Here is a 15871-nt window from a genome sequence, read left to right as displayed (position 1 = left end):
ACATAGGGGGTTATTAGGAGACTGCCAGGTAAAAATAAGCCATGTAAAGGCTAGTGGCATGAAACAGAGGTCACGTCAGAGATCTGGCACGAGATGCTTCCCTTTGGTAAAGCCTGTGAAGGAGGATCACGGGCCCTGCTCTGCTCCCCCCACTCCCAGGCAGATCTGGGCACCCTCTCTCTCTGCACCTGGCAGCAGGATCATTCGACCATTAGCCTACCCTCATGCCTTCCCAGCATTGAAGGGGGGAATCCCAGTGTTCAACTCTGCACAGTTAGGACCTGCACAGGTGTCTGGTCATGAGTGTTTGGTAAATGCTTATTGAAGATTCAGAAGGGACCCGGGAGGTCCTGGTCTTTTTTCCTCTCCTTTCCCCTAAGACAGCTTCACTTCCAGATGGCTTCTTACCTCCAGGCCATGGACGGCCCTGGCTCAGACCCATGAGATTCATCAGATTCTGGCTTTCTTGAAAATCTGCCCTGGGGTCCTTTGTAGATGGATTCAGCACCCCACCCCCATGACCTTGGCCCCCCCTCTTTGCTTAACAGCCTAAGACTTGACCCTTTCTGGTCAGGGCTGTGGCAGTTGATGGACTGGATCGAAATATTGGGGCTTGGTTCTTGGAACTCTTGGCAAATAGTCAATTGACCTCGGTGCCCCCCATGGGGGTTAGAAGGCCTGAGTTCAGGTTTCAGTTTGGCCTTTCTTCCCCATGTGACCTCAGGTGGGTTGGTGGGCTGAAGGGCAATGGTCTCCCGGTGTTATTGCTGACTGGCCCAGGTTCAGATATTCGGTGGTTCAAGGGCCCTAGAGTCCGAGGCGGGGTGGGATCCTGCATTTCCTGCTGTTGGAGGCAGTGGGAGTCCAGTGCTCACTCGTGACTTGGAGCCTTTGTTTTTAGCCACAGCTGATGGCCGGGAAGAATGTTTGGGTTTATGACCGAGCTTTTTAGCAGTTAGTCAGTGAGCCTACTGGAAGTCTCACGTACGAGACCCCCTTCGAACAAGGTTCTGTTCCGTGGTGGGGACGCAGCTCCGTGCCTTCTCTGCCCATCTGATCTCCTGTCTCCTCTCTCCTGCAGAGAGCCAGCTGCTCCCCGGGAACAACTTCACCAACGAGTGCAACATTCCGGGCAACTTCATGTGCGGCAACGGGCGGTGCATCCCCGGGGCCTGGCAGTGTGATGGGCTGCCCGACTGCTTCGACAAGAGTGACGAGAAGGAGTGCCGTGAGTGGCCTACCCTTTGCAGGGTGGGGGTGGGGACGGTCCAGGGGCTGCGGGGACAAGGGCCTAATCCGGCTCAGACCCTGCCCACCCCACATGCTGCAGGCAGTTAGGTTTGGGCCTCTGGCTGGCAGCCCAGCCCTCTCCACTCTGTAGCTCTGCCTGGGAGCAGCACGGTGGGTGCGGAGCCCGGAGTCCCGGTGGGGACGGAGCCGCCCCTCCACTGGGCTCTCCTCACCCTACCCTGGGGTGCTCTCTTTGCTTTTGCTTTGCATATGAGGACCCTGAGACTCCTAGAGGTGAGGTAGCTTTAGGGTCTCCCTACTGGTAAGGAGCAGAGCTGGATTTGGACTCAGGGCTGCCTGACCCCAAGGCCCGGGCTGGTAACCATCTTTCACATCCTGTGAGATGTCCTTTCTGGGTAAGTCAGGGGTGGCATCTGGCCAAGTGGCCTGCACAGAGCTGGTAGCCACTAGGCAGTAATTTGCCACTACTTGGCCTTTTCCCTGCTGATGCGGGGAGTCCTCTTCAGACGGGCACCCCCAGGAACTGGGGGTTCTTTCTTATCCTCCCCACCCCGCCTCCTTCTTCAGTGTCTTTTCCATTCTGAGCCCTCAAAATACGCACGAGATTGGAGTCCGTGGTGACCTGCAAGAAAGGACCTGCTGGATGGGAGTGAGGGCGTCTGGGGTGTCGGGTGATCACGCTCTCTGCCCTGGAGAGCAGAGTTCTCTCTTGCTCCAAAGCTCGGTGCTGTGCAGTGAACTCAGCCCTGGCACCCTGGTAGGCGGGAGTGAAACCTGAGGAGTGCTGGGCCCCAGGGTTCCCTCCTGGGTCACTGCCTTGGGACCACACAGCTGGACGCTGGCTCCTGGCTTGTCCGTGGGCTTCAGGCACCGGGCCGCAGGGCCTCACTGACAGGAGAACTGTGTGTTCTGGCTCTGAATCTGGTCTCTTTCTGGAAGCCAGCTGAGGAAATGGCTGAGGAGATGATAATTTGAACTTTCACGTAGCTGTTCCTGGGATTTGAGGCCCAGTCTGTTGACGCACGGGAAGGAAAACTGGGCCAGAGCCCACCTCCGGAGCTAGCTGCCCAACCCTCATGATGCGCTCCCTTGGGCAGGTCGCCCATTCAGAGACTGGCCCCGTGTCCATCTCGGGGTCCAGTATCCCTGCTTGCCTGCCCCTCAATCTTCAGAGAAGGTTTGCGAGCTGGTGGATTAGGAATATTTTTGTGTGTGGTCAGGGGGCAGCATTCATTTTATTGCCTGTGACTTTTTCCCAAACAGACCAGTATACATAATGCATTTTTACTTTTGCAGAATTTTTTAAAAAGTATTAATGTCTGTTTCAGCTTTCTCTGTGTCCAGGTCTCCAAAGTTGCTAGCAACGTGACGGGTGTAATTTGAGTTACACACGAGATCGTGTGCGTGAACTCTGCAGTCCGTCCAGTTTTGAGCATTATTAAATACTCCACGAAGATGTGGAAGGAGCATTTTTGGAATAGGGTCTGTGAGCTCTCGCAAATGCTGATTTTCTGTAGCCGAGCCGGAACATGGAGCACAGGGTCCGTTTGTGAAAGCATGCAGGGTTCGGACCTGCGACTTGAGTTTTATTCCCGGCTCTGTCAATAGCAGCTGTGTGGTTAGGGTACTGTGTGACGTTCTGTGTCTTGTGTCAGTCCAGTTCCATGATTTCGGAATTCATGCACAAACTGGAAAAGGTGATGGAAAGAGAATATTTTAAAAAAAAAAAAGATGGGACAGGCAGCAGCCTGGCACTGTTCGGTTTGGTTTGGAACACGCTTGCCTTGGCTGTTCTCAGTCTTTTTTTTCCTCCTCATTTCCTACCTTTAACCCTCAGGCGTAATAAAGACTTGACTGGTACTTATTTAGTGTTTGGATTAAAACATAATTTTAAAAAACCGTACACACAAACACACGGCATTAAAGAACCCCTCCTCTGTTGCCTTTCTTTTTTTCCTTTTGTCTTTAAATCACAAGAACAGAACATTAAAAGGTTTAGGTAAGGGAGGGAGGGGAAGAGGTCACTTTTCTAAAACAAATTCTACTTGCCTTTTGAATTTCTTACATATTTCTTCCCAGGCCAGGGGTCGAGGGATGAACCCTGGGGACAGACTGTCCAAATCCCTTCGGTCCCTCCCACCCCCCTGGCCAGATCCCAGCTCGGTGATCTTAAGGAAGTTACCAGGATGTTCTAGACCTTTGCCCTGGGGAGGACTAAACGAGGGTGCCTTCGCCTCCTGATGTCCCTCAGTGTCGTCCTCTCCAAAATGAGAATAACAGGGCTCTGGTAATCCTTTCTGGGAAGGTTAAATGCACGTTGAGCACACAGCCCCGTGGCTGGGTATCGCAGCAGTATGTAAACGTTAGCGTTACTGGTCAGACTGTACCAACTGCTTGACGCAGGTGTCGTCATGACGACATGTGATGGAGTGACCTGCCTTTTTCTGCTTCCCGTTGGAGGCCCTTTGCCAGATGGCCATATGTAGCCTTCACGATTGTTGTTTTGTGAGGTCGCCTACTGTGCTGTCACATTGGTGTGGTGTACCCTAACCATTGCCCTGCGGTGGGTGTTTAAACATTTGGGGTCCGTGAGGGAGCTTACACAATGGTTTCCGCCCGAACCAGGCTGGGTCTCGCTGAGGTCTTCAGGGTCTCAGCTGCACCATCTTTTCGAGGTCCCTTTGAGAGCAGCTGCTGGAGAATTCCAATGCGACCTCTTTGTCCTTTCTTCGATTCTTCGGAACAGTGTGGTACTTACGGGGAGGAGAGTGAAGGTGGCTGATTTCCTCGCCACAGAGAGGTGATTGCCTCCTGTATCTTATGGAATAACTTTGGCATTTTGAAGATAGTACACTTAAAAAAGGAGAATTCTTGCCCTTTCCAAAGGGTGAGGGAAGAGCCTGGAGAGCTGTGTCGTGGTGGGATATGAGGCGGTGAGAAGCTGTTCTGTGCCCACAGCTGAGGAAGGATTTTCATGAGACAGGAAGAAACTTTTCTTTTTATGATGAACATAATAAAAATCACCTACTGTGAAAGTTGGGGGAATGAGGAGGAGAAAACAGCAGCATCACGCCTAGAGTCTGAACTCTAATGGAACCACTGTCAGCATCTTAGAAGTTTTTATTCAGGGCTCTTCCCAGCTATAATCACTGTGGGTATGCAGTGTTATATTTTGATCTTTTCCCCTGGCAGCATTTTGACCTTTAAACATTTTAATGTATTTTTTCATATTTCTCTATCCGTTTTCATGCTTAGAAAAATAGTCCATTCACGTGGTGTCATATAGTGTACTGACTCTACATGAAGATTTGGCATTTATGTTGTTTCCAGCTTTCCGCGGTTAGAAATAGCATTCAGTGTTGTGAATGTGAGGGTAGACATGACTTTCCCCGTTTTGAGAGATTTCCTGAGGCTAGGTTCTCAGAAGTGAAATTACTGGGTCAAAGGACAGGAGCTTTTTTTGGTTCTTGAAACCAGTGCCTGTATGTTTTGCTAAAGGTTCATACCCGTGTGTGCTCCCTCACTGGCAATGTGTGAGAATTCGGTTTTATTTTCGTCTTGGCAGCTTTGGGTAATATCTCTAAAAAATATTTTTTCTGGCTAATTTAATAGAAAAGTTATACATTTTAATTTTTTTTTATAATCTAAAGAGGTTAAATGTTTTCCTATAGCCCTATTTACTACTCATGTTTCTGACTTTGCGATTTATCTATTAATGGACTAGAATAAATTTCCACTCGGGTTGTGTCATTAAATTTTCCTCCTTGTGAATCTGGAGAACCTCCTCCTTAGGCTTTTAAGAGGCTCTTTAGTTTGAGGGAATTTCTGATTTTGGTTGATAAAATGATCATTTTATCTAAACTTTTTTTTTTTTTTTTTTAGTAGTAAAAGGAGTAGAGATAGTTTAAAAAAATGTGGAAGCCTCACAAAATCAGATATTTTGAGAGCTTCCTCTGGGTTGCTCTGTCCCAGGCACTTTGCGCTGTATTAGCTCATTTGGTTGTCACAAGCCTTATGAGGAGAGGACTGTTGTTATTTCTGGATGGGGGACCTGAGCCACAAAGAGATTGCTAGAGCTGGCCTTTTGTCCCAGAGATTAAGTGCCCATCACCTGCGTCCATCAGAGACCACAGGCTTTCTCTACCTGGATCTCTGTGCCGAATCAGATTCCTCTACTGCTAACCTGCTTTTGAAAACAATGTTGAGAAACGTTGATGATGTTCTTCTCTGTAAATGATTTCTGAAATGGCCGTTACTGCTGTGAGTCTCTGTAAGAAGAGACGGTAGTATCATTACTGACACGCGCTGTCATAATAAAGCAGCCGTCCAGATTTCCAAAACTCACAAGTGACCCAGAGTCACGAGCCTTAAGATCTCCTTCCAGTGTGGCGTCAGATTTTAGCTGCTATCACTCTGTGTCCTGACCACATGGGGGAGAGGTCTTGAGGTTTGAGTTCTGTGTCACAAACTGGTCTTATCTGAAAAAGGAAATTGATTGGTGTCTTTGATCAGGCATGCGTAGACTTTCAAATCTCAGGCTGAGTATATGTGCATGCATATATGCACGTGTGCATGTGTTGGTGGGGGTGGAGAGGAGATGGGAATGAATTCAAGGATCTTGTCCAATGGGAAGATTTTAATGGCTCTCCAAGTCCAGAGACAGAAAAGTACAAAAATGGAACTTGAATTTTCCTTGCTTTTACTGTCTCCAGCCATTCCTTGAGCATGACTTTTCATTGCTGTGGTGTGATGGCTGAAATCCATGAGAGGCTTCAGAGGTCAAGTTTGGAATAAGGAATGTACAAGAAAGATGAAGGGGGAGGAAATGAGAGGGGGGTGGGCAGAAAGTCTTCCTTTCTTTTTGATCGTCGTTCTCACCTTCTACCTCTAGGTGGCGCCACATGTAATGTTTTCATGTAAGCTGGGTGCTACAGGGCAGGCGGAGATGAGGGGACAAAACTGAGAGTCACAGGTGTTGTCCATATAAAATGTCCGCAGTAATTCACCTGTTCCACCAAGTCACTAGTATTTGGCTCACATCCAGAATTCCCCCAGAAGACCAGGGAGTGGAAATTTGTGACCTTACAGAAAGGGGGGTTTTGGATGCAGAGATACAGCAGAAGAAAGACTATGAAGACACAGAGAGAAGGTGGCCATTTAATGCTAAAGAGAGAGGTCTGGTGTGGACCTTGCTCACACCCCTCAGAGGGAACCCATCACTTTCTGACACTTTCATTTTGGACTTCTGGCCTCTGGGATGGTGCGATGATACATTTCTATTGTGGAGGGCACCGAATTCTAACACTTTTATCTCCACAGCTCTAGAAAACCCATCCAAGGCATCCCCCCCACCCCGAGGTCAGTGTTGGGGCTCCCTGCTCTGCGGGGAGTCTGCTTGTTCCTCTCCCACTGCCCCCTTCCTCCACCCTGGCTCATGCTGCTGCACACTCTCTCAAATAAGGAAATAAAATCACCTTTTTTTTTTTCTTTTTTAAAAGGTTTTATTTATTTATTTATTTGACAGAGAGAGAGAGAGAGAGAGAGAGATCACAAGTAGGCAGAGAGTCAGGCAGAGAGCGGGGGGAACCAGGATCCCTGCTGAGCAGAGAGACCAATGTGGGGCTCGATCCCAGGACCCTGAGATCATGACCTGAGCTGAAGGCAGCGGCTTAATCCACTGAGCCACCCAGACACCCCAGGAAATAAAATCTTTTAAAAAAAATTGTTACGTGGTGAGTGACAGAAGCCCCACTGCTGTGTCCCAGGTGACATTCACAGGCATCCTGCTTCTGCGTTTTCTTTTCTGTAATCATTTGAAAATAAGACTCGTACTGTTGTTACAGGTTGAATTCCATCTCCTGAAATATATGTTGAACCCCTAAGCCCCAGTACCTCAGAAAGGGACCTTATTTGGAATTGGGATCATTGAGGATGAATTAGGTAAGACGAGGACATACTGGAGTAGCGTGGGCCCTTAATCCAGCGTCATGGGCGTCCTTGTAAGAAGACACTGTGACAATATGAGGGAAGAAGGCCCGCTGACGGCGGAGGCAGAGATCAGGGCAATGTAGCTGTGCGCCACAGAATGCCCATTTTGACCGCTGCCACCAGAAGCGGAAGAGAGGCAGGAAGACGTCCACCAGAGTCTTGGAGGGAGCCCTGGTGATACCTCAGAGGCAGACTTCTTTCCATAAATGTGAGGGAATAAACTTCTGTTCCTTAAAGCTGCACAGGGTACGGCACTGTGCGGTGGCAGCCCCGGGAATCAGGTGCGCCCACTTCCCAGGGGCACTTAAATCCATCCGGGCTGTCATGGGCCCTTTATTACCCTCTTCCCGCCGGGCCGCTGTGCCTCCCCAGGAGCCCTGCCCTCCGCTCCTGCTCATGTGGCGACGCCCCTTTTCCTCCAGATCTAGGATCTGGCTCGCCGTGGTTAAGGGCTGAATTTCAAAAGCCTTCTGAAGACATCAAGCTTCACAAAACTGAGCTGGAACTTACAGCAAGAGTCTAGAGAGTATGCTGCGGTTTAATGCTCCGTCCATTAAACACTTGAGAGCAAAAGCTCGCTCTTCCTCTGTGGCATCCCTGCGTGGGAGGGATGACCTCTCTGTGTGTTTACGACCCCCCTTTTTGAACTCTTTTTGTTTGTTCACATACTTGTTTTAAAACAGCTTGGGTAATTCCGGGCGTGCCCCTCCCTGCCCCCCCCACCTCCCCGCCCTCTTCACTGAACAGTTTTCATCTCAAATGTGAGACCGTAAATCCCACAGTTGGGGACAGGGTCCTTGGGCCAGCCTCCATGTATGACCTTCAAGGCCCTGGGCACCGTCTTACCTGACTCTGTACCTAGTTCCTCATCTGTCGAAGGGAGGTAAGGGTGGTCCCCACGCCAGGGGTGATGTCAAAGCCAGTAGGTGCCGTGTCTAGACCCTGAGCCAGTAGGAAAGGAGCTGACCTTGAACAATAGGCACTGTTTGCTGGTCTAGCAAACAGTGCTAGAAGATCGGCTCTACTGACCACAGGGTACCGTTGTCTTAAATGAGCTGTGTTCGAAGCTTGGAGCTGGGTGCCTGGCACGGGGTAAGCATTCAGTAGATGCCTACCGACATTATTCCCTCAGTAAGCCCTGTGGCATTCTTGCTGAAATCCAAGCCCATTGTGCCATTCCTGGCCCGTGCAATGCTGCGCATTACTGGCCCAGCCCGCCCCTGGCTCCCTTCTTCTAGAACCTCACGTTCCCTTCTCTTCCACCCCCGCTCTTCCTGCTCTCCCCTGGAGAACCTAAGCCATGGCAACACCTTCTTTTGCTGGGTCAGTATCTTCTTTTCGCTTTAAAGAGCCAAAAGAACACAGTCGTGAGCTCTTACAAAATTCTCTTTAGCTGAGAGCCCTAGGGAGCCAGCTGCACACTGCAGCCAGTGCAGAAGGGATAGAAACAAACATCTGAGGGTCTGAGATGAGCCTGTCAGTTCTTGGGGCTGCAGGGAGGGAATTTTCGAGGGAGCTGTCCTGCTCGCGGTTGGGGACCTCTGGTTAATGGACCTGCTGTTGGCTCCCGCCCGCAGAGTGGCCGCATCCACTTGCTCCCAGCTCTGCTGCAGCCCCGCACAATTAAGCGTCTAAGTGGATTTTGATGATGGCATTTTGCTTCATTGCCCAAACAGCCTTCTTTAGTGTCCAATCTCCCCCACCACCCCCACCCCCGCCTGCTGCCCTTCGCCACACTGGCCTGAAACCCACACTGTGCCCTACAGCGGCCTGCAAGGTTTTTGGCCTAGAACTTGGACAAGCCACAGTCTTCCTGGTCCTCTTCCTGCCCCCCTCCCCCGCCCCGGGCATGCCCTCTGTGTCCTGCACCCAGGTGAGGCAAGCCTTTCAGTCCAGGTGTTGGGATCACAGCCTAAATTCCCAGGTGGTCACCGACAGCTGCACGCAGACCTTTCTGGCCCGTTGAGCGCTGCTTGACCTAACATGAATTTGACCTGATGCTAACTTTTCCCAAAGGGCCCTGTTTGAAGATGCTGGCGATGTTTTATACCACATGGGGAAACACACAGTGCTCTGAAACCCTCCTAGTGTATCTGTTTGCTAGGCTTGTGGTAACAGAACACCGCAAGCTGGATGGATGGCCTCCAGCCACAGAGGCATTCTCTCATGGGTCTGGAAGTTGGACGTCCAAAGTCAAGGTGCCAAGGTGCCATGCTCTCTCCAAAAACTCTGCAGGCCAGGGCCCTTCCGTCATTGCTGGCGTTCCTTGACTTCTTTGGCTTGTGGGTGCGACCCTGCAGATTTCTGCCTCTGCCTTTATGGGCCCCTTTCCCTAGACGTCCGTCTCTGTGTAGAGATTCCCCTCATCCTAAAAAGACACGCATCACTGGATTAGGTCCACTTTAATCCATTATCACCTCTTCTTAACTAGGTTCCGTTCGCCAAGACCGTGTTTCCAAGCAAGGTCGCGTTCACAGGTTCCCGGACACAACCTGGGGCACCAGGTGAATATAGAGGAGGTCACGCCTGTGCAGTGGCCCACAGTGGCCACAGCTCCCTGCGGGGCCTGTGGGCAGTGTGGCTTCTCATGGCCTCCAGTTGGGGTGTTTTGTTGTTGCTTGTTTTACCCTTCCCTTTGTAACATGATGGTCATGGAACAGGAGCAGGAGTGGTTTGAAAGCCTGGGGAGAGGGCATTATATGAGAAAAATAATATGTTTTAAAAAGCCAGCTCTGTGTGGCCTTCCTTCTATCACCAGGCATCTTGATTGGGCCATTTCCATGATGAAAGAGAACTGCTAACCCAGTGTGTAGGCAACCTTGAGCTGCCTCCGGACTGGGAGGGGCTCTAACTGCATCTGCCATTAGCTCCCCGCCATTCAGCCCACCTGCGGGAAGGGTGGAGGGCTCCCAGCCCTGCCAGCTGTAGTCCGGCAGGTCTCCTCTGTCCTGCTCAAGGACAGCAAAAACACAGATGAGCTGCCAGTGTTTCTAAACTGGGAACTTGCACCTAAAAGTCCAGATCATCAGGTAGGTAGTCCGGAAAGATCAGATTTCACGTTGGGATACTTTCTGCACCCAGAGAAGCCCCACCTGTCATGCATCCCACCATCTTGTTCATGCGAAGGCCTCCGGTACTTCCGTTCTGAGACACCCACCTCTTCATGTTTTCCCATCTCTGGAGGGGAGAGACCTCTTATGATGGATGGGCTAGGGGAACACGGTGTCCTACTTGGCCAGGTTTTTTCTTTCTTAGTTGTATGTAAAATAGTGGCATGCCTTGCAATCCGTGGTGTGTTGGATTCAGTGAAGTACAATTTTCTCCGATCGTTAGCATGCAGTGTCTCAGCCCAAAGGAGTGACATTTCCAAATTAACAAATGCACCACCTGTGCATTTTCCTTAGGGTGCTTGAGGACAGGGTGCGGATGCCGCTCGGGGGCGGGGTCTGGGTCTGGAATCGTGCTGCCTGGCTTGGGTCCTGGCGCTGTCACAGGTGCGCTTTGGGACTTGGATGAGGTCCTTTGCCTCCATTTCCTTAAATCACATGGAATTCCTGTGAGGATTAATGAGCTTAAAAAATCTTGAAAGCCGGGTCCCTGGGTGGCTCAGTGGGTTAAGCGTCTGCCTTCGCTCGGGTCATGATCTCAGGGTCCTGGGATCGAGCCCCACGTCGGGCTCTCTGCTCAGCAGGGAGCCTGCTTCCCCCTTCTCTCTATGCCTGTCTCTCTGTCTATCTATGATCTCTGTCTGTCAAATAAATAAATAAAATATTTTTAAAAAAATCTTGAAAGCCTTTCAAGTAGCTGCTGGCACATAGTATGCACTCAGTAAATGCTAGCTCTACTCTTACTCTTACTGGCTGCATGGAGTCACATTTCTGGTTTAGATCCCAGCTCTGCCCCTGGCTAGTCCCGTCCCTTGGTGGAGCCTCAGTTTCTTCTTCTGTGAAATGGGAACAGGTGTGAAACGATGTGTGGGAAAATCCAATGTGCAGGAGCTGACGTCTGCTGCCGAGCAGGCACTGAATAAGACTCACTCTGCCATCTTCTGCCTCTCCCAGCTGTACATGATCCCCTGAAAGGGAGAGTCTCCAGGGTTGCACGGGAAGTTTTGATCCAGACTTCGTTGGGCTCCTGTAGTCAGCAGACGTGCCCTGGAAAGTGCTCTGTGGATCCTCCTCTCCAGCAGGTTGTCGAGGCTAAGGAAGATGGATGGTTCTACTTCAGAAGTACTGTGTCTCTTCAGGTCAGCGATGAACACCTGCCCTTCCCTGAACCATCTTCAGAAGACTGAACCCAGGGACCCCATGATGTTTGTTTTGAGGGATGTGCTGTGGGGCAGCCCAGGATGGGGGAGCCCCATCCCAACTATGTGCTCTCGAGCCCCCATCGAGCCCCCTAGAGGGTGAGAAGGATCAGACTCTCTACCAGGGTCCTCCTGCCTCTCCCTTGGAACTGGGACAGGAGACGCCAGACTCCGGCTTAGGGGAAGAGGTTGAGGTGTGAGGTACCCTAGAACCCAGAGAAGAACTGAGAGGAATTTGTCCGGTTTGGTCTCTTCCTGGAGGAGAGCAGCTCTTGCGTTTCTGGAGTCAGCCAACAGCCCCAGCTCTTGGAAAGTTTCGTCGTACGAGTCACGGCCCTCCTCCTACCTCCCTGCTGGGGTCATTCCAGTCCTATCTAGTGGCAACAAGGAGCCTCGAATGGCATCTACCAGAAACCCCATCAGGCCCCTTCTCATTTCCTCTGTCCCTCCCAGGTGAAGCCAGCTGCTGCTGGGGACCTGCCACCACTCTCTCGGGAGCTGCCGACTTCCATGCTCACGTGGTTGACAGCCGAGAAGTTAGTGGCACAGAGTCATCTTGGAGTCCTCTTTTATTTATTTATTTATTTTTTAAGATTTTATTTATTTATTTGACAGAAATCACAAGTAGATGGAGAGGCAGGCAGAGAGAGAGAGGGAAGCAGGCTCCCTGCTGAGCAGAGAGCCCGATGCGGGACTCGATCCCAGGACCCTGAGATCATGACCTGAGCCGAAGGCAGCGGCTTAACCCACTGAGCCACCCAGGCGCCCTAGAGTCCTCTTTTAAATCAATTTGTGCACAGATACCAGCCTCGCTCTGTCTTGCCAGCCTCCCCACGCTAGAATGAGTGTGGCCCGGTCTCCTGGGCCCCCATCGTGGAGACACACTCTTGTTGCCAGGGCTTGGCTGTAGCCGCACGATGTCATCGGTGGTAACAGGCTCCATAATTGCTAATAAAAGTTAAATGGCAGCAAAATCACAGGACGCCAAAAAAAAATTTTTTTTTTCCTGGCGCATCGAGACAAATTTTGCTGATCCAAGTCAGGCTGTGACCGTGCAATCTTTTTATTTTTATTTTTATTTTTAGGCCGACTTGTGCTGTCATCTGTGACACAGCTAGTTTGCAGTTGCCTAATGGCTTCTTAAAAAATTCAGAGACAGATGAGGAAGTAATAATTAAGAGGAAGTGGTGCGTTCATGTAACCCAGACACGTGACCAGAGAGATGTATTAGTCTGTTACATTTGAGAAGAGTAGTCTTCCACGGTTTAAAGTGGGAGAAGCTGTGGGGGGTTAGGGTGGGCTGGAGAGAATCTTTGAAGTCAAAAGCTAACTATATACTCCTCTTAAAAAAGCATTTCAGGAACTTGTGGCTTTTTTTTTTTTTTTAAAGATTTTATTTATTTATCTGAGAGATCACAAGTAGGCAGAGAGGCAGGCAGAGAGAAGAAGGAAGCAGGCTCCCCGCTGAGCAGAGAGCCTAATGTGGGGCTCCATCCCAGGGCCGTGAGATCGTGACCTGAGCTAAAGGCAGAGGCTTTAACCCACTGAGCCACCCAGGCGCCCCAGGAACTTGTAACTTTTGACATTGTTAATATCATGTCCTTTGCTACGTATGATTCTGGTAAAGAGTCCGGTAAAATGGAGGGAATGACTTAGGACTAAAAGGTTTTCTAGCATCAGTGGACAAAGGGAAGGGACTGAGATCCGTTCTATGTGGGTATTTCATATTCTACTGCCTGGAGGGGCATCAGGTTCATTCCAAATTAGAAGGTCTTCTCTTGAGTCCTTTGGAAACGTGTGGCTTGCCTGTGTACCTGAGTTGCTTATTGCTGTCCTCAGTGCCCTTCATTTGGAGGGGCTGGCGGGCCGGGGGGATGAGGGTGTGGAGGCAAATAGGCCATCAGTGTCTCTGATTCTTAGTGGGATTAAATATGCAGGGATCCAACCAAAGACCATCTTGGCTCCTGTTGACTCTTGTCGGGTGGAAGGGTTGTTGTTGGCATCTCGAGTTCTTTTGGGATTCGGCAATGAGCCGGTGATTTTTATTGGCCTCCTGTGCTAAGAGAAAGTGTTCAGGGAAGACAGCCTGCTTACATGGTGACTTTGGGGTGGTCACCCAGTGTGATGTATTTTTCTCTCTTGGCCATTTTGGACATTTTGGCCAACGAGAGGGGAAGCTTGCTCCAGCCCGTCACCATCACTATCCTGCCTGTCACTGGGCCATTTTCTGTCGAGCTCCTGGCACAGCCTGCCCCTTGACACTCTCCCAGATTCTCACAATGCTCGCAGAGCCCGGGCAGCATGCGGGCAGTGGCGGGGAGCCGAGGGAGGCTGTGTCGCATGGCGGGGAGCAGATGGTCCTGATGGAGAACATGGCGGGCCTTGGCCACTTGCTGTCTGACATTTAAAAACCAAACCGAGACTGTTCCCAGCTCCCTGGGATGGAGGACACTGGCTAGTCTGATGCTAGGAAGGGGCGAGAGGGACTGTGTCACCTGCTGCCCATAGTTGGGGTATGTTTCTGGGGTACAGCAGTGACCTTGCCGGTGTTTGACTCAAGGTCGAACTCCGTGCCCACTCCCTTCCCCATCCCTGTGGCCGCTCGGGTCCTCCCCTGGGCTTCTCCTGGGGTGGAAATGGAGGTGAGCCCCTCCTCCCCTCTCCACTTTCCCAGTTAGCTTCTTCACAGCATGCTGGGACATGGTTCTGATGGTGACTTGGGGAAGAGCATGTCTGGCCACCATGACTTTGAGGACACGCCACAGAATAAGAGTTATGATTCAGGCTGTAGTACCTAGTCTGCTGGACACGGACACCAGGATGGGATTAGGCCCCCAGGTGATATACTCTGGGTGGGAGCAGAAGGCAGGGAGAGCCATGGTAGTTTAGCTCTTGAATAAGGAGAGAAGGAACAGGAGGGGAGGAAGAGCCTCTGACTGCTCTGTGGGTCCTTGAGCGGTTCTGCCAGGCCCGTGGGATATCCTAGAGCCAAAGGTGCCTTTTGGAGGAGACCTGGGTCCCCCAGGGATGGGTCTGTCTTAGCACAACTGCCTTGTTTGGTCAGTGGCTAAGAGCATCTCACGGGAGGTCTGGCTCCCCCATTCCCCCCATCACTGTGCAGCCCCGGACAAGTTACTGCCCCACTCCATACTTCCTCTGTGGTGTCTGTGAAATGGGATAGGAATAGTGGCACTTCACTGGGTTATGCAGAGTCAGTGGCTCTCTGGAATGCTCTTGAAACAATACCTGTCATGTGGTAAACATTCAGCAAATGCAGGTCTTGTCATTGTCCTGTGCTCGAAGCGTCCTGTGCTAAAGGCATGGTTATACGGGCATAAGTGCTTGCCCCCTGCTGCCTGACAGTCACTGGACGGACCCAAGTGACACAGCTGATCCCTTTTCTGAATAAGTGTCCTAGTGTTCTCTCCATGGCTCAGGGGGAACCTGCTCCACCTAATACTGACCAAAAAAAAAAAAAAAAAAAAAACCACAAACCCCAAACTGAAACAACTAGGTTTCCCTGAGTTTTCTCGTGAACAGCAACTGAAAGACGCTCTCCTCTCCCGCACCCCTACCCCAGCGCTCTTGGGCTCTTAGGGACACTCCCCAACCAGTGTTTCCTAAAGTGGGCTTGGCAGGTCACTGCCTCACCTGTTCACGTAGATTTGGGGGTGACCCCAAACAGAATCTCCAGGAGGGGGGCCCAGGAATCTGCATCTTCATCAGCAGCCTGGGGTTCCTGTGCTCTTGACACTGGGGACTCACTTGTTCTGTGAGTCTCAATGAAGGGGGAAGTGAAGACGAAGCTTGTCAGCCTCTCGCGAGATCAGGGAAGGAAGGCTGCCCAGCACAGCATCCCTTCTGAGAAGCCCCACCAGGTGGGAAGCACCCCAGCTAGTGTGTTGGCCTCCAGAGCAGAGCATTCTGACCAGTGGGCCCCCTGTGACGTGATGGCCGCGAGCGAAGGGTTAGTGATTGTTTTCTTCATGGTGCTTTTCCTGCTTATTGTGTCCTGAGGAAAACGGGTGGATCTCAGGTCCGTCCCTCCACTGCTCCCGAAAGGAAATGACTTCATCTCAACCAGAAATGAAATTCTCAGCAAGAGGTGCCCGGCCTTTGTGAATCTCAACAAGGAGAGCCAACAAGATTAAATCGCCGTTCACAGTGGGCATCTCTGGGAGGTGGGATAATGGACTGCTCTTCTTTCCTAATGGCTGATTATTTTTGCACGGGAGGCCATGTGTGGAGTGCTTCAGGGGTACACAGACCTGCCTGGGTTTGTCCTGGTTCTTCTACATACTGGGCAAGTTATTTAATCTCTCTGTG

The 15871-nt window shown here is 51.0% G+C and overlaps 1 protein-coding gene across 1 annotated transcript in view; it reads left to right on the top strand.

Annotated features, from left to right (window-relative positions):
- Positions 1-15871, top strand: part of LDLRAD3 (low density lipoprotein receptor class A domain containing 3) — a 220428-nt gene that overhangs the window by 65081 nt on the left and 139476 nt on the right. The window contains exon 2 of the mRNA XM_059405644.1: positions 1082-1228. Within this exon, the coding sequence (XP_059261627.1) occupies positions 1082-1228 (147 nt within the window). The remainder of the gene's footprint in view (positions 1-1081; positions 1229-15871) is intronic.

The sequence above is a fragment of the Mustela nigripes genome, chromosome 1, assembly GCF_022355385.1.
Source record: "Mustela nigripes isolate SB6536 chromosome 1, MUSNIG.SB6536, whole genome shotgun sequence".
Lineage (NCBI taxonomy): Eukaryota > Metazoa > Chordata > Mammalia > Carnivora > Mustelidae > Mustela > Mustela nigripes.
This window is presented reverse-complemented; position numbering and strand designations above follow the sequence as displayed.